The sequence below is a fragment of the Pituophis catenifer genome, unplaced genomic scaffold (assembly GCF_029215685.1).
Source record: "Pituophis catenifer annectens isolate HBS135680 unplaced genomic scaffold, rPitCat1.0.hap2 SCAF_10, whole genome shotgun sequence".
NCBI lineage: Eukaryota > Metazoa > Chordata > Lepidosauria > Squamata > Colubridae > Pituophis > Pituophis catenifer.
This window is the reverse complement of record NW_027256890.1, coordinates 22,710,075-22,728,729: the sequence shown is the minus strand read 5'-3', so window position 1 is coordinate 22,728,729 and position 18,655 is coordinate 22,710,075. Positions and strand designations below refer to the sequence as shown.

Sequence of the window (18,655 nt, the reverse complement as noted above, 5' to 3'; positions counted from 1 at the left end):
CACTGCAAACACATGGATAACAGTCCCCAATGAGCACAGAGAACACTGCTGGGGGCCCTTGAGGGGAGTGCCGAAGAAGGCAAGGGTGTCCCACTTGTAGGGCCAGGCCTCCCCATCACCTCCCCTCCTCTAAGCAGCATGAAAAAAAAAAGAAAAAAAAGAAAAAAAGAAAAACAACATTCCTGCGCATCGGAAGGCAGGCAGGCCGTCCCTCTGGATCTTTCTGCATCCCCATCCGTGCGCCAAGGCTGGGGGTTTTTTTGGCGCCCCCTTTTTTTTTTTTTTTTTTTGCCTGAAGGGAAGAGAGAGGCGATGCTCTCTGCGCCATGGCAAGGCTGCAGAGGCGAGGTGGCAATGCAGGGCGACAATCAAGAGGACAAATGGAAGGCACACCCAGGTCCAGGGACCAAGGCCGGGGAGATAGGAAGAGAAGAGTGCAGGGGCGGAGGGCGTCCACATGACCCTGGCAAGCAACTGCGAGAGGAGTCCAGAACCGACGCAATGTGCCAACTTGGGGTGCTCACCAGTGGAGGAATGAGAAAGTCATTGCAATACAACAGCTCTAGGGGGAAATTTCCCCCCCTCTTATTTCTATGCTAGGCCCTGCAAGCTGTTCTCTCCTGCCACTCATGAACGTTGCAGAGCGTGGGCGCACTTGCGGGGAGGGTGGGGGGATGAGATCTGTGGCAGGTAGCCACGGGAGGCAAAGATCCACCTTTAAAATCTCTTAGGTGATCGACTGGAAAGCGATGCTGCTACCCAGGTCGCGCAAGGAAAGGAAACTCCACCGCTTGACGATCTTCCTCATTGGTAGGAGGGTTGTTTTTTGTTTTTGTCCTATCTCCGAGGACTCGGAGACTTAACAAAAGGGGTGTGTGGGTCAATGAATATTGCATAGAATAGAGGCTGGAGGGGTGGGAGGGAGGGGAGGCTATGAAACCGGCCTTCCCAAAGCCCGAAGATTCACCAAGTGCATTGGAACCTCGCCTTCCGATTTCTCAGCCGGCGTCACCCCAGGGCTGGAGGGTGCGAGTCGGGGAAAGCTTTGCCCAAAGGATCCGAAATCCAGAACAGGATCAGTTATAACAGCGCTGCCACGTGTAGCGTGGACGGTGGGGGGGGGAAGGGGATTTTAAAGCAAAAGGGGGCTGGCGTTGATTGCTTCTCCCTTGGTCGAGAGGGATCTAGCTCGGGTTTCCTAGCCAAGAACCTCTTAGCAAGCATCGGGGGCGGGGATCTTAACGGACGATCCCCACACTGGAGCGCCTGAGAGATCCGAACTTTTAGGCACTGCGAGGCAACTTCGGAGGGAGGGCAGGCAGCCAAGGTCCCAAGACTCGGCTGCAGGATTGTACATATATATCATCCTCCCCAATGTTTTTGCCCTCCTGCCTCCGTATCCTGCTGCATTCAGGATACGGGCAAGCCGTAGAAATGCACACGAAGAGCACCAGGCGCATTTGCAAGCTCAGCATCCTCGGCCCGGCTTCATTTCCCAAATGTCGCTTCTCAACAACAAGATGCACAAGGAAGTGCTTCAGCTCCGGGGGACGAACGACACTGCGTTGCGCATCCTCAGTTCGATTCTTTAGAGGGTGTGTGTGTGTGTGTGAGAAGTATGGATATAGGCGAGATTTTGAAAAGGGGGGGGATTGTTCGAATGTTTAGAAGAGGCTTCTCTTGGCTTTGCACGGGGCCGAAGTGGCCCATAAACTTTTTTCCAACGGGATTTTGCCTGCAAGGAGGGGGGTGGGATACCTTAACAGCCTTGGAGCACAGATGACAGAAGAGGAGGAGGAGGAGGAAGAGAGTGAGCAAAGGTAGTAGTAATCGACTCCTGAAGCCCGAATTTTGTACCTGTGGGACTTCCAGGGACGTCGCTGCTACCAGAACCCACAAAAAAGGCCAGCGTCGTTAAAAACGCCGGTCTGCGATCAGCCCCTGTGCCACCTCTCTTTCTGTGGCCTGTTTGCCCAGACCCACAGACCCGTCCTCCCCCCACTAGATGTCCAGCATCTGACAATCTGCTGCTGCCCCACTCCTGGGGAAGAGGCCTTTCCCCCACCACTTTTGCACCGACACAACCGTCTTTGCCGCTGTGTCCACCCTCCCGTTTCAACCAAGAGGACGTGGCCGGTTTTGGTTTTTCTTTGTAACGGGGAAGGAAGGCATTCCTTGTAAACGTCAAGAGATGCTTCATGCAATCTGCAGGATTTTAAGAAAATAGAGCGACGGCCGCTTTGGTTACGCCCCCCCCAACCCGGCTCCCCTTGCTGAACTCAAGCCCCTCGCTGCACCCCACATCACTGCTCAGGCCTGTACAGATTTTCGCCAACAGCAGCAGAGCCCCCCTGCCCCTCTCCCACCGAGGACTCTTATTTATTCTTCTTGAAAAAACTGAAACGTTTCTCGCGGTCCTTCTCCTTCGCCTCTTTGCTACGCAGGGTGACAGTCCCTTCCGAGGCGCTGTGCGGGGGCGCAGCCGGCATCGTCATGGCTCGTGTCATGCCTTTGCTGATGAGCGCAGGCTGGTCTTCTGCGGGGTCTTGGGGGGTGAGGGCGGACGCAGCAGCTGCATTGATCACTCGCATCCAAGTACTCATCTCTGCCTGGAAGGGAGGGGAGAAAAAAGGAGGGGCCATGAAGAACAAAATAATATTTCCCACCAATCTGACAGAACTGGAAGATGAAGTAGAAGATCATTTAGAATCTCAACCTTGGCAACTTTCAAGATTGGTGGACCTCAACTCCCAGAATCCCCCAGCCAGCATGCTTTAAGAGAGGTGGCCTACAACTCCCAGCATTCCCCAGCCAGTATGCTTTAAGATGGGTGGACCTCAACTCCCAGAATTCCCCAGCCAGCTTGATTTAAGATGGGTGGACCAACTCCCAACATTCCCCAGCCAGAATGCTTTAAGATGGGTGGTCCTCAATTCCCAGAATCCCCTAGGCAGCATGCTTTGAGTGGACTTCAACTCCCAGAATCCCCCAGCCAGCATGCTTTAAGATGGGTGGATCTCAATTCCTACAATATCCCAGGCAACATGCTTTAAGACAGATGGACTTCAGTTCCCCAGCCAGTACGCACACATCTTACAAGTTGCAAAGGTTTGGAGACTCTGATTTAGCACAAACCTGCGACTCACCTCATCCTTCGCCTGGAATAAATATTCCTTGCCATCCGTTAATCTGCCAAGAGAAGAAAAGCAAACAAAAATCAACTGGTGTCAGCGGAGGAACGTCTACTCTAAACCCTTCATGTTAAAACTTAAAATTGTAAAATTGAAAAGTAAAAAAAAAAAAAAAATGCGGCCGATGCTACTTGTCCATAAGGCAGGAAAGCTCACCCGAGTTTAAAGACATGCTTGCGCTTCTTGTAATCCAGAGCCACGTTGCACTGCGCGCCCTGCAAGCTGACGGGCGCTTCCCCGTGGTAGGGGATGTTGTTGGTGGCGTGTTTGCCATCTTTGTAGAACCCAAAACTGTTTTTCTGCACCACACAATAGATGGTCTGCCAAGACCTGGGGAGGAAGCCAGAGAAGAAGGGTGAGCATAAGCATTTCCCATTTATCCTCCTCTTCTGACCTAGGCTCCCTTAACAAGCAGGAGGCAGGAATTACTGTCGAAACCTCTTTTTATTTACACGACTGTGAATTACGTTCATTCACAGTCAGCAAGGTTTGTCCAAACAGTCTTTCAAAGGACTATTTCTCAACACCAACCTTATCTCGCTTGGAAAGCTGCCACCTAACTTGTTTCCAAATGCAGTATAAGGCCAAACTTGGCACAGAGTCACGGAATGAACGAATTGTTTCCTGCAAAACCCCACTCCCCGTTCGCTCCTCTTTTGTTTCCTATGGGAGGGGCCAATCACCTCCAAGGTGTGGCTTTACTCCCGAGTCGACCCTGCTTTCTTAGTTGTTCTTGTCTTCTGGCAGCTCTGCGCATGCGCACACTGGGAACGGGCTCCAGCTGTTCCTCTGCCTCGCTGCTGTCTAGCTCCCTCTCTGCCTCCGACTCAGAGCCCTCGTCTGAGCTTTCCCCAGCTCCCCCAGGACTGGCCCACGTTCCTCCCCAACCTCCTCACTGTCCGACTCTGCTGACAGCTCCTCTGGCTGCCTGGTGGGTCACAACACCTCCCCACTCAAATACTCTCCCTCCAGAGTAGATGCCTGACTGATTCGAGAGTTAGCACATTCTGGGTTCCTTCCATTAATGCAGGCAGTCCTTAACTTACAACAGTTCATTTAGTGACCGTTCAAAGTTGCAACCGAACTGGAAAAAAGTGATTTAGGACTGTTTTTCACACTTAACAACCATTGCAGCATCCCCATGATAATGTGATTCAGACATTTGGCAACTGATTCATATTTATGACGGTCGCAGTGTCCTGGGGTCAGGTGATCCCCTTTGGCGACCTTTTGACAAGCAAAGTCAACGGGGAAGCCAGATTCACTTAACAACCATGTTACTAACAATGGCTATGATTCATTTAACAATTGAGGCAAGAAAGGCTGTAAAATGGGGCAAAACTCACTTAACAAATGTCTCGCTTAACCACAGAAAATTTGGCTTCAATTGTGGTCGTATGTCAAGGACTAACTACCTGTAATGCCATCTACTCCAGTGTTTCTCAACCTTCATAGCTTTAAGACGTGTGGACTTCAGCTCCCAGAATTCCATGCATCTTAAAACATGCTGGCTGGGGAATTCTGGGAGTTGAAGTCAATATACCTTAAAATGGCCATGAACTTGAGAAACCCTGATCTAATGGGATCCCGAAAGTGCATTTTCTCTGTTGTATGGAATGAGACCCCTTTTGAGTAACGCACGCGCACATGGACACACATACACAATTTCAAAGAGATCCTGGAGGACTGTCTCTTTACCCAGATGGGGATTTCTTTTGTGTCTGCATGGTTTGTCGATTGGCTATTTTTCATTTCTTGTTGTTTTAAACATTTATACACCTATCATCATCATCATCATCTCTTTTGAGTTCTGCTGGTTGCACTTCTTAAATTTTCCTAAGTTTGTTTATCACTTCACCGAGCTGCACGGGAGTTCTCGGAAAACCGATGGTGCTGTAGCCCTCCTCCATCCCAGCTACTTACAAAAAGCAGAGTTCCCAGGATTCTCAGCAAGGTCTATATTGGCTAAGGATTCTGGGAACTGAAGTCCACACAATGGAGCCCTTCCTCCACGCTGGGGAAGGCCATCTTCAAGCCCCCCCCCAACATGGTGGCTTCTCGGTCTCCATCAGATCATTCTCATGTCCTGCAAATTAGAGAGGGACTCCTCCTCCTCTGGAAACGGCAGTTTAGGTGGAATTATGGAATATTCTAACCCCTTCTGTCACATCCTTCCGCACCTAGCTTTTATATTCGGATCAGCACACACACACACGTCACCTGTTAGCTGCCTTTTTGCCGTGGGATTCCATTTCCTGCTTCCGATATAATATTCCTCCCATCTGCCCTGAAGCGGAGTCGTCTGGCGTTCGTGGGGGCAGCGTGGCCGACTGAGCAGGATCCATGCTGAAAACAGCTGGCTTGGAGCTGAGCTTAGGTGAGGCGGGTGGGCTTGGCTCTTTGCCCTTGGATACAGAATCCAGCTGTGACCCATTGACTGCAGCTGATGATTCTGAAATCTGTTCACAGTTGGGGTTGGGTTAGAGCGGATGTCGGCAACCCGTGGCTCTGGAGCCGCATGTGGCTCTTTCGTCCCCCTGCTGTGGTTCCCTATTGGCTGAACCCACCACTGGCTGACGTCGAGTTGGCCGCACCCACCCAGGTTTTGAGGCTCCCGGTATAAAGGTAGCATGCCTGTGGTCCGTGGAAAAACTTCTCTCCACGGAACCAGTCCCCAAAAGTTTGGGAGCCACTGTCTCAAACCACCCATTTCTCTTTCTCTCAGCTGGATTTTGCCATCCTGTGTTTCCAAGACCCCACCACACGTCCTGGGAGCCAATCAGTTTTTTTTCCAGTTTCCCACCCAAGCTTCTGATCATTCCCCTCTCCATTACCTGCGGTGATTCAGAGTCGGGGTCAAGCCCATTTTGGGATGGCAACTCCAGAGCTAAGCTTTGCTCTCCAGGGCTCCTGGGGGAGAGAAGGATGTGCCAGGTAGTGCCAAGTTTTCAAAGTAGCGAAGTGATTGCATGCAGGGTAGTCCTTGACTTACAACCATTCACTTTTTAGCATTTGAAGTTATTACAACAACACTGAAAAAAAAAAGTGACTTGCAACCACTCCTCGCACTTATGATTGTGGCAGCATGCCTAACAGTGAAAATTTGGGCAATTCGTAACCGGCATGTATTGGTGATGGTTGCAACATCCTAGCGTCATGTGATCATCGTTTACGACCTTCTAACAGTCAATAGAAGACACCAGATTTACTTAACAACTGCAGTTGTGGTGCAGTGGTTAGAAGGCAGGGTTGCGGGCTAAATCACTGCTCACTCCAGGAGTTCGATTCTTACTAGCTCAAGGTCGACTCAGCCTTCCATCCTTCTGAGGTCGGTAAAATGAGGACCCAGATTGTTGGGGTCAAGAGGCTGACTCTGTCAACCGCTTAGAGAGGGCTGTAAAAGCACTGTGAAGTGGTATATAAGTCATTGCTATTGCTAATGTCCTTCCTTCCTTCCTTCCTTCCTTCCTTCCTTCCTTCCTTCCTTCCTTCCTTCCTTCCTTCCTTCCTTCCTTCCTTCCTTCCTTCCTTCCTGTTAGAATGCAGCATTGCAGGCTTACTCTGCCCATTGCCAGCAGTTCAATCCTGACCAGCTCAAGGTTGACTCAGCCTTCCGTCCTTCTGAGGTCAGTAAAATGAGGACCCAGATTGTTGGGGGACAAGAGGCTGACTCTGTAAACCGCTTAGAGAGGGCTGTAAAGCACTGTGAAGTGGGATATAACTCTAAGTGCTATTTGCTTAACAACCATGGCCCAAAAAGATCATAAAATCAGGCAAGACGACTTATTTAATAACTGACGTGCTTAGCTAATGGATATTCTATTCCCAATTGTGGTTGTAAAGCAAGGATTATCTTTAAAGTTTGGAAAGAGCTGCGGTTAATTCTAATTTTATTTCTCACTTATACAATCTTGGGACAGCAAACTATTGTGGTCATCATAATTCTCAAGGTTCAACCATCTTAGCTTCACTCCGTCCCCTTGCCAATCTTGCGGCCGCCTTCTTGCCACATTGGCCCAGGTCTTAGCTCTTACCCATTGGTCTGAGTGCTGCTTGGTAGATGATGCCCGTCTGTATTCTGTGTCTGTGGTATCATGACAGTGGGTTCCAATGGGGTTGGCGTCGGAGATGTCCTCTTCCTCGCTTCTTCCTGCTCACGCTCACGATGTTCATTCTCTTCCAGCTGGTGGGAGGGAAAAAAAATCATTATCCACCCACCAGAATTCAGTGCTATGAAAGGACACTAAAGAAGTCCAGAAGGATTTACTGTATTTTTCGGACTATAAAATGCACCGGATTATAAAACGGGCCAAGATTTCGAAGAGGTAAACAAGAAAAAAATGTTTTTGCCCTCCCCAGCCCCCAGGAGCACTCTGTAGGCCTCCCAAACCCTCTACGCATCCCATTTTTGTGAAAAACCAGTCTGTTTTTGGCGAAAACGGGACATGCAGGGCGGGGTTTCGGGAGGCCAAAAATGGCTGTATTCGGTGTATAAGACCAACATTTCCACCCTCTTTTAGGAGGGGAAAAGTGTGTCTTATACTCCAAAAAGTACGGTATTTATGAAATTTATATGCCACCAATCTTGCTGTCCAAAGCAATTTCTCATAGAAATCATAAATGGAAATTGACTTCCCGGTCTTGGATTTTAAGATCAATTAATTTGACTTGTAATATAGTCCTGCCTCTTTGCGACAGCCCCATGAATTGCCACCCCAATGTCCCTTTTATCCTTACAAGAAACCGCAAAGAAGAATTGGAGGAGAAAGAGAAAAGAAGTGACTCCAGGTTATGCAGAGAACTTCATGGCTAGTGAAGGATTAGATGAGCAATCTAACCGTCACAATCTATTGCTGAAAGGCTTGTGATTTAAAAATAAATGAAAGGAGCAAATATTTCAACTGACAATTCCATGCACTGGATGAAATAAATTTTGATTCACAAAACTTGATTTTGAGAATTAATTTATGAGTGAATTTATTCAGAAATGACACAAGACTTTGGTAACTGTTTGGGAACCCACCAAGCTTCAGTTAACTGCGGAAGGGTTGACCTGGATATTTCCAGTTTCTCCAATCTTATTCCGATTGATATATATGACATATTATGCTCCAATGTACTTAATCATGACTTAGTAAGCCATGCAATCCTGGCTTACAACAATAGTCCTCAATTTACAACAAGAATGGAGCTTGAAATTTCTGTTAAATGTCATGATGGTTATACGTCAAGGCACCCATACAACCAATCTGATTTTACTATATTTTTTGTGGGGGTTGTTAAATGAAACTATTGTCCACACACAGACTTTTTTTTTCCCTGAAAATAGTACTGGTTTCTGGCCCCCCCCCAAAAAAATCCCAAATCATTGTTTTGTGACTCCAAAAAGCTGTAAATGCAGGTCAGTGGCCTCCTGCCCTGAATGTGATTGTGTGACTGAGGGGGGAGCATCCATCATTCAGCATTCAGATCTGGTTCGTGAGTACCTGTGTGGGGGTCTCTGGTAATTTCGAATGGTCACTAAGCGAGGACTGCCGGTAATAAATCAGGTCCATGCAATTGTATTAAACTATAATCCAGGGGCTCAGTGGCTAAGACGCTGAGCTTGTCGATCAAAAGGTAGACAGTTCAGCGGTTCGAATCCCTAGTGCCGTGTAACGGAGTGAGTTCCCGTTACTTGTCCCAGCTTCTGCCAACCTAGCAGTTCAAAAGCACGTAAAAAAAATGCCAGTAGAAAAATAGGGACCACCTTTGGTGGGAAGGTAAGAGCGTTCCATGCGCCTTTGGCGTTGAGTCATGACCACGGAGACGTCTTCGGACAGCGCTGGCTCTTCGGCTTGGAAATGGAGAGGAGCACCGCCCCCTAGAGTCGGGAACGACTAGCACATATGTGCGAGGGGAACCTTTATCCAGGGGTATCTGACCTTGGCAACTTTTAAGACTTATGGACTTCAACTCCCAGAATTCCCCAGCCAGCATTCTAGGAGTTGGAAGTCCAAAAGGATTAAAGATGCCAAGGTTGGCACCTCCGCTATAAACCAAGGTCTATAAACCTCAATGGCTGGATTCACATAATGAGCTAAGCCAGGCGCTGCTTCTTTACGAACCGTGGTGAGTTTCTCTAGCGACAGGATCCGTTCCTCCCAGGCGGCGACCGATTTCTGAAAGCCCTCGTGACGCTTGATCAGGTTTTCAACTTCGTCCACGTTGTCACCCAGTTCAGTGGAGCGCACAATGGGCTCCTGGCTGGCAAGCCAAGCTTCCGCCATGCTGGCATCCCGCCCGAACATCAGCACTTCCATCACTGCAAGGGGCGAGGAAAGAGAGAGAGAGAGAGAGGGAGGATTCAGCCCTTTTCTGGATCTTGTACAGGTAGTCCTCGACTTACAACAGTTCATTTAGCGACCAAAGTTACAACGGCACTGGAAAAAAGGGACTCGGGACCATTTTTCACACTCACTCATGACTGTTGTGGCTTCCCCATGTGATCAAAATTCCCCATGTGAACCCCTTTTGCGACCTTCTGACCAGTATTGTGGCCCGCCTGAGGCCAGTGGAGCTGGCAGCCAATTCGGACAGTGAGGAGGTTGGGGGGGAACCTGGGCCAGTCCTGGAGCCTGGGGAAGGCTCTGATGAGGGCTCTGCGCCAGAGGCAGAGAGGGGGCCAGGGCCGTCTGACAGTTATCAGCTGCCTTTGGAGTCAGACATCAGTGAGGCAGACAAACAGCTGGAGCATTGTTCCCAGTGTGCACATGCACAGAATTGCCAGACGAAGGGAACAGCTAAAGAACAAGGGTCGACTCAGGAGTAAAGCCACAGGTGGACGATGAACGGCCCCTCCCAGAGGGAATAAAAGAGGAGCGAACAGGGAGTGGAGTTTGCAGGAGACAATTAGTTCGCCTAATTGGTTCGTGACGCTCTGAGACTCCTTGCCAAGTTTTGAAGATATCGGCCTGGCAGCTCTCCAAGCCAGATAAAGTTCTGTGACTGTAAATTCTCCCTTGAAAGACTTTGCTGGATGTGAATGAGAATAATTCCCAGGAACTTAATAAAAAGGGGTTTTTGTCGGGAGAAGGAGTCTGCTTCGTGGTTTGGGAACGCCTAGATCAGAACAACCAGCAAAGTCAATGGGAAAGCCAGATTCACCTAACAATCGTATTACTAATTTAATAACTGCAGTGATTCGCTTAGCAACTGTGTCAAGAAAGCTCGTAAAATGGGGCAAAATTCACTTAACAAAGGTCTCACTTGGCAACATTAATTTTCGGCTGAATTGTGGTCGTAAGTTAAGGACTACCTGTACTAGTTTCAGTGCCCAAACCAAACATCTTTCCTGAATCTTTAACAATGCAGATGTTTTGTTAAATACTTGGCTTCTGAAGAGCATGTTGGATTAGGCTTCTTTTTTAAATGCCATTAAGATCAGAAAGTGTCACGTGCAAAGAATCAGGAAAGTAGGTTAAACTGCTGTCAAGAAGATTTATTGCTCATGCCTACAAGTAGTCCTCGATTTATGATCACAAGCGAACCCCAAACTTTCTGTTGGTCGTTTGTGAAGTGAGTTTTGCCCCATTTTACCAACTTTCTTGGCACAATTGTTACATGAATTGCTGCCGTTGTTAAGTTAATAACACGTTTTGTTTAGTGACTCTGGCTTCCCCCTTGACTTTGCTTGTTGCAAACGGAGATCCAAAGACCCCCGGGACACTGCAACCGTCATAAATATGAGTCAGTTGCCAAGCTGACTTTTGATCACGTGACCAAGGGGTTGCTGAAATAGTCCTAAGTATGAAAAATGGTCCTAAATCACTTTTTTTCCCATGCCTTTGTCACTTAAAACATTGTTCTATTGTGTAAGTCAGTTCAATTATGCCATGGACATGCTGCCCACTGCCATAAGCCTCCCTCCAAACTTCCAAACCCCCCCCCTTTGCCTTCTCCCCCACCTACCTATTTGCAACCAGTCCATTTTCTCTCGCCATTTATCGTTGATCTCCTTGCGTCGTTCCTGCAACTGAGATAATTTCTCCACAATCTGAGTCATGAAAAAGGTGGGGTAGGAGGGAGAAAAAAAAAAAAAGGAAGGAATTTAGCTGGCCAAATATTTAACAGAAGAACACTGTTCATACGAGGAGTGGGAGCAAACAGACAGAATGAGCTCTACGCTTCTACACTTTTCTTAATAGGAAGAAGTAGTCAAAATATGTCCCTAGCTCCTCGCAATAACCACGGTTCTTCCTCACTGCCACTACACGAACCTTCGTAGAAGCGTAGTGCCCCTTAGCCAGCAAGTCATCCCCCATCGCTATGCAGGCATTGAAGCTGTCGGTCCGAGCCTCCATCTCGGCCTTGATCCCTTGGTGATTCTTGATGACCAGGTCAGCAGCTGAGACATCCCTATAATCGAAGTGCAAAAGGGGAAAAAAAAAATTGGTCATCCGCCTCAGTTCTGGCAAAGGGACAGAAGACAGCAGAAAAAGCAAGACTCCAAGACATGAGATCAACTTCTGGGCATATCATATTTGGAGCCTGGCAAAGAAGGTGGTTTGAAGGCATTAAAGAAACCTGCAATAGTTGGAGACAGGGCAAAAGGTGATGATAGCTTAATTTAAATTCCAGGAGAAAGAGGTCTCTCTTTTAATAGAATAGAATAGAATTTTTTATTGGCCAAGTGTGATTGGACACACAAGGAATTTGTCTGGGTGCATATGCACCATATTGGGGTACCACCAATATGGTTGGTGGTACCCCCAATCAGCTGTTCCAGGCTGCAGGGATTGCCACAGACCATCGCTGCCTCCGTGCCTCATGTTTTTGGCTTCATTCGGTGTATAAGACACACCCAAATTTTCACCCTTATCCGAAAAATACGGTAATCTCTCCCCTGGTATAGCTTCAAAGCCAGGAGAACCTGTGGCTTATAGGTTAATACACCTACCTAATATGGGTTTGAATCCCAGAAGGGTATGGCTAGCTGATGAGAGTTAAATAGCTTGAAATAGATCTATACTGGTCTCTTTATTTCTTTGTCGGTAAATATAAATTTAACAGGTGATCCTTGATTTACATTCAGATACCGTTCAAAATTGCAATAGTACCGAAAAGTGAGTTATGAAGGTTCCTCGCACTTACGACTGTTGCAGCATCCCTACAGCCACATGATCAGAATTTGGGTGCTTGGCAACTTAGCATGGATTTATGGCAATTGTAGTGCCCCCCAGGGTCAACATGATTGCCATTTGCAATGTTCCCAGCTGGCTTACGACAAGGAAAGTCAATCGGAAAGCTAGATTTGCTTAAAGACTGGGTGGGCTCTCTTAAGAACTGGTGAAATTTCTAGTCCCAATTTTGATCGTTAAGCCGAGGACTGCCTGTAGAGGAATCCAACATTTTTCTGATAATACGCTACCTGGGCTTCTCCTGGGCATCTATCTGAAGGTTGATATCATCCATCCATAGCAGTAGGTCCCGCACCATGCCGAAAAAGCGAAATTTGTCCACGGTGTCCACAAGGAGTTGACGACGGTCGCTGCTGCAGCCAAGTAGGTCAGACCAGGCCTCACTCACTGACTGCTCATGCTTCCGGATGTCATCAGCCTTTTCCCCGGCATATGCCTTCTGCAGCCGTGCTGCGTCGTCCTGCACCTGTTTTACCTGTGAACAACCAAGGAGGGGGTGGGGGTAGGGAAGGCTCAGTTCCCATCCACAACTTTGCATGTACTATCTTCCTCCCAAATGTGGATGGGCGGCTCCTAAAAATGTTACAAACTAGCATCCTGTCACTGTGTGAGAGAGTTGAGGGGTGTTTGGAAACTCAAACAGTATTTGCTATGTGAGCAAGAAGGAGACAGGAAGGAGGCTGGGTGTAGCTTAGCTCAAATGTTTTGTATTAAAGCTGCTTCCTGCTGTGAAAGTAAAACTGAAACTGAAACTCCTCTCCTCTGCTTGAATTTTGCATTGGAACAGATTTCTTTTCAAGTGGGGAGGGGGAGTAGAACTCCTTAGCATCAGAGCGTGTTAATAATAATATAGGAAATACTAATGCTCTGATGGTCATTTTGAAAAATCCTTTCTTAGCGAGCACCTAGAAGCCAAGAGGAACATACATGGCAAACTTCAAGTTTGTAGGCTTTACGGTTCTGGAGATTTTGTGATGATGCGTGAGTGGTATTTCGCTTTTATATATATATAGATTGAAAAATGTTTGGACCTTGTGTAGGTAGTCCTCAATTTACAACCATAATTGAGTCCCAAATTTCGGTTGCTGAAACGGTTGTTAAGTGAGTTTTGCCCCGTTTCACGACCTTTTTGGCCACGGTTGTTCAGTAAATCTCTGCTGTTGTTAAGTTAGTCACATGGTTGTTAAGTGAATCGGGCTTCCCCACTGACTTAGCTTGTTAGAAGATCGCAAAAGGGGATCACGTGATCCAGGGACACTGTGACCGTCATAAATATGAGTTGCCAAGCATCTGAATTTGGATCACATGACCATGGGGATGCTGCAACGGTCATGTGAAAAAATGGTCACACGTCGCTTTTTTCAGTGTCCGTTATAACTTCGAACGGACACTAAACGAACTGTTGTAAATCGAGGACTACCTATAATCTGGGCTCTCCCGATTTTTGATTTGGTTTCATTTTAAGCCTGGTTTCGTTGTGCCTGCTACAGTCGGGTGATTGGGCTGGGGGTCACTGTCAGAACTTTGAAAACCAGGTCACAAGTACTCCCCCCCTCAAGTAGGTCTGTTGGAACTCTGAACAGTCCCTGTCAGTATAATGCAGATTTAAAGCTGACCAGCCGTTGTAAGGCTGTGGACCAGGATGATGAACTGAGGATGAGTCAGCAGGGTTATTGCCGCTTTAAGAAGCTGTCTATATAAGGGAGGCCATTAGAGGACATCTCTCTCTTTCCTCATGTATCACTCTCCTCGTTGTGTTCTATCTGCATTGTAGTTCTCCATGTAGAGTTGAAGATTGATTGCTTGCCTGGTATGTGCCTACCACATGTATCTATGCAGAAGTCTTGTATATTAACCACTATTTGTAAGACAAACCTCTATGTCCTGTATTTTGCTCCTGGGTTGTCTCAAAATAGTAGTCATGCTGTAAACACTCTGACAGTCCCTAAGTGACCGGTCATAGGTCAAGGACTACCTGTACAATGTTGGACCATTTCTGAATCTTATTCATCCCTGCCACACAAACCTGTGCACTCAAGGCCTGAATGTCATGTTCATAGGCTGTGTGCATCCGCTGCAGGGCTTCGGCTGTGTTGAGGTCCCTCCCTGCTTCGTCCGGCAGCTGCTTCTGTTTGTTCTGCACTTGGCTGAGAGTTTCCCGGGCATCATGGTAGAAGCGGTGTAACTCATAGGAAGCTGCCAACATCTGGCTTCTAGTGTCAATGAGTTCCAGGAGATCTGCCCAGGCCTCGTTCAAGCTGTCCTTCCACTCCGCAATGGTGGCGTTCTCGGAATGGCCAGTGGAGATCATCTCGTCCGCCAGCCGGTTGACACCGTCCACTCTCTCCTGACCAATGGTGCTGGTGTCGCGTGAGAATTCCCGGAACTTGTCGCGCAACATCTGCAGAAAAGGACGGAGCATAATAAAATGGACACTGTGGTTAAAGCCACCCAGAGGAGAAACAGCTGAAAAGAGAGGGGAAGGAATGGCAGTGGGACCACTTGTATTTAAAGAACAAAGAAGCAGATGATGAAGGGAAATATAGTGCCCACCAATTGTAAGGACTTCATCTCCCAGAATCCATAACAAGCCTGACCACTGAAAACAAATTGAGGAGTTGAAGCCTATCCCACCTAGAGCAGTGTTTCTCAACCTGGCCAATTTCAAGATGGGTGGACTTCAACCAGTGGTGGAATTCAATTTTTTTTACTACCGGTTCTGTGGGCGTGGCTCAGTGGATGTTGTGTGGCTTGGTGGGCGTGGCAGGGGAAGGATATTACAAAATCTCCATTCCCACCCCACTCTGGGGCCAGCCAGAAATGGTATTTGCCGGTTCTCCAAACTACTCAAAATTTCTGCTACCGGTTCTCCAGAACCTGTCAGAATCTGCTGGATTTCACCCCTGACTTCAACATGTTGGCTGGGGAATTCTGGGAGTGGAAGTCCACCCATCTTAAAATATGCTGGCTGGGGAATTCTGGGAGTTGAAGTCCACCCATCTTAAAATATGCTGGCTGGGGAATTCTGGGAGTGGAAGTCCACCCATCTTAAAATATGCTGGCTGGGGAATTCTGGGAGTGGAAGTCCACCCATCTTAAAATATGCTGGCTGGGGAATTCTGGGAGTCAAAGTCCACCCATTTTAAAGCATGCTGGCTGGGGAATTCTGGGAGTGGAAGTCCACCCATCTTAAAATATGCTGGCTGGAGAATTCTGGGACTTGTAGTCCACCCAAGTTATCAAGGTTGAGAAACACTGATCCAGAGAATGCCAAACTTGGAACTGACAATACGAGGCCAGTAGATCATCCTATAGCCTAAGGTAGGGGTAAGCTCCTAATTTGCAGATGAAAAGAATGTTTGGGGCATACCTTTACTTTTTTTTTTAAATCATCAGAATGAGATTTGAAGGGTCTCTTCCTGCCACTCCAGATGTCACAGGTCTGAGGGTGAGACTCACCGTAACGTGTTCGTAATCCTGGCCAAGTTCGTGCGAGGCCGCCACCACTTCCCGTTCCGAGATCCACTGCTCCAAGTCATCCACTTCCCGCTTCAGCTGGCAGAGACGAAGATGCTCCTGCAGTTTGGCCCGACGCTCCTCAGCCAGGTCCTTCAGGCTGGCATAGAGCTTGTCCACCTGGCCTTGCCGAAGATTGATCCGCTCACTGAAAGTCAAGGAAAAGAGAAGGAGGCGCTATTAATCATCATCATCTTCATCTTTTAACGACCCTATGATCCCTTGCGGGGTGGAGCCTGGGCAACTGAATGGAGCTGAGTGTTTACTGGCCGGATGCTCTTCCTGTTGCCAATGCTGAGTTTTGTTCAGCAGATAATATTCTCAGTGTGTCCAGAGAGAGAAATATCTGCCTCTACCTAGGATCGAACTCACAGCCTCCTGATTGTGAGATGAGAGCTCCACCTCTAGGCCACTGAACCAATCGAAGAAGGCACTATTAATGAATAAAATGAATACAGGAAGTCTTCAACTTACAACCGCTCACTTAGTGACTGTTCAAAGTTACAGCGGTACTGAAAAAAGTGACTTATGACCATTTTTCACACTGATGACCGTTGCACCATCCTCATGGTCACGTGATTTACATTTGGATGCTGGACAACTGACTCACAATTATGACGGTTGCAATATCCGGGGGGAGGGGGGGGTCACACGGTCCCCTTTTGCGACCTTCTGACAAGCAGGATCAATGGGGAAGCCAGATTCACTTAACAACCATGTTACTAATTTAACAACCGCAGTGATTCACTTAACAACTATGGCAAGAAAAGTTGTAAAATGGGGCAAAAGTCACTTAACAAATTTCCCACTCAGCAACCTAAACGTTGGGCTCAATTGCGGTCGTAAATTGAGGACTACCTGAACATAAGTAGCTTTCCTTCAATCCCAACGAACAAGTTTTATAAGATTTTAGTTTCGTAAGTTAGGCGAAGAAAGGAGCTTCATCGAACCGCACCGTAAAAACTAAAGGCAAGGAACCCGTTACCTTTCAGGGTGGCCATTATTCACCATGTCCCGGCTCTGCACGGAGAGTTGATGGACTGTCTGGGCATAATCTTCCAGAGCCTGCTCCATCCCCAAGTGTTTCTTGACCATGGCCTGAGCAATCAGCTCATCCTGAGGAAAAGAAAACCACAATGTTGTTTTTTTTAATTCCTGGAAGACAGGAGGGACGTAAGTACAAGCTTGTGCAGAAAAAGAAACAGTGGAATGGAAATGGAAGTCTAGTTTCTTCTTGAAAATCTCCAGCGAGGGAGCACCCACAGATTCTGAAGGAAGGTCATCCCACTGGTTATAATTCTAGGTTTGGGTCTCTGATAAGCTTCGAACTGTTATTTCTTCTCCTGCAAGAGATTTTTCTCTTTTACAAGTGCTATACAATTAATTGTGGTAACTTGTCTACCTCTTCAAATGTGTTTTTTGAAAAAAGAGTTATAGGTAATCGTCTACTTATGACCGTAAAAAGGCCTGCTCTGTCAAAGCGTAAATCAGCTTCGATACTCCCCCCTGGGGTAATTGCACTTGATTAGAGACGGATGGATCTTGTTTTTCCATGCTGTATACTTTAAAGAAAGAAAACCCGAAATATATTCTAAGAAACATTTTATTATAAAGAAATAAAACAAACTTACTAACTACATTGTACCGGCAGTTTTATCACACAGACGGACAAAGGAAAAAGTAAGTCAGGAAGTTTCTTCCTTAAGTTTGGACATGCGCAGTAGCTCAGAAATCACAAAACAGTCTTATCTCTGTTGCTACAGAGACATGATAAAGTTCTCTGGCAGACTACCGTAAGTCTTAGGATGGAAGCTCAGCTGCCAAATACATAACGCAGTGACATGCTCATTATGTCCTAAGTTGAGATAGTCATAAAGCAGATTATCGTGTCTGCTTTTACAATATATATATATTTTTTTGCAGTGGTTGGTTAAGCAAACCCGTTGTTTAATATAGGGCAATTTTGCCCAAAGTCGGCAGTAAATGCCAGTTTTTGGCAAAAATGGGATAAATCAGAGTTACATGACTGCAAGATACTGTAAAGGGTTGTAAAATGCATATTGGTTGCCGAGAGCATCAAAAGTGGTCATGTGACCAATGGGGGCAGGGTAGCTGTCAGAACTTTGAACCCGGGACCTAAGTAACCTTTAGGGCAGTGATGGCGAACCTATGGCATGTGTGCCACAGGTGGCACACAGAGCCCTCTCTATGGGCATGCCAGCCGTCGCCCCAGCCCAGCTCTACCATGCATGCATGCGTGCCTCCTGCCAGCTAACTGGTTTTTGGGTCTCTGCCACACATGCACAGGAGGCGTGGCGCATGTGGGGGATGCGTGCACGAACTCCCAAAATGCAATGTGCCTTTTTGGGGGCCTGGAAAGCCTCCTGCACCAACCAGGAAGCCAAAATGGAATTGGGAGGGGGGGCTGTGCGTGCCCCCCATGCCTCGTTTTGGGCCTGCTGCAACAACCTGGAAGCAAAAACAGGACACGGGGACACTGTGCGAGGGCCCCCCCCGCGCCCCCCGTTTTGGTTTGGAAAGGCTCCTGCACCAACCTGGAAGCCAAAAATGGGCGAGGAGGGGCGGGATGCATGCACGGGGGCATGCGCGAGGGGGTGGGGTGCATGCGGGGGGGGCATGGGCAGGTGTGTGTGCTTGCATTGCATTTGGGGGTTGCATGTGCTCTTTGGGCACTCGGCACCGAAAAAGTTAGCCATCACTGCTTTAGGGGATTTGTTGGGACTTCGGTCACTAACTGAGTGGTCATAA

At 47.7% G+C, this 18,655-nt stretch overlaps 1 protein-coding gene across 2 annotated transcripts in view; it reads right to left on the bottom strand.

The window, feature by feature from the left end:
• Nucleotides 1-2,302: 2,302 nt before the first annotated feature.
• SPTBN2 (spectrin beta, non-erythrocytic 2) overlaps nt 2,303-18,655 on the bottom strand; it is a 74,141-nt gene continuing 57,788 nt past the window's right edge. For both annotated transcript variants that reach the window (XM_070951314.1, XM_070951315.1), the window contains exons 23-35: nt 16,872-17,002; nt 15,830-16,034; nt 14,397-14,771; nt 12,601-12,845; nt 11,450-11,588; nt 11,142-11,226; nt 9,299-9,495; nt 7,226-7,374; nt 6,026-6,101; nt 5,412-5,650; nt 3,348-3,521; nt 3,147-3,189; nt 2,303-2,609 (exon numbers count right to left, since the gene is read on the bottom strand). In XM_070951314.1, coding sequence (XP_070807415.1) covers nt 2,376-2,609; nt 3,147-3,189; nt 3,348-3,521; nt 5,412-5,650; nt 6,026-6,101; nt 7,226-7,374; nt 9,299-9,495; nt 11,142-11,226; nt 11,450-11,588; nt 12,601-12,845; nt 14,397-14,771; nt 15,830-16,034; nt 16,872-17,002 — 2,292 coding nt within the window. In that variant the 3' untranslated portion in view covers nt 2,303-2,375. The remainder of the gene's footprint in view (nt 2,610-3,146; nt 3,190-3,347; nt 3,522-5,411; nt 5,651-6,025; nt 6,102-7,225; nt 7,375-9,298; nt 9,496-11,141; nt 11,227-11,449; nt 11,589-12,600; nt 12,846-14,396; nt 14,772-15,829; nt 16,035-16,871; nt 17,003-18,655) is intronic.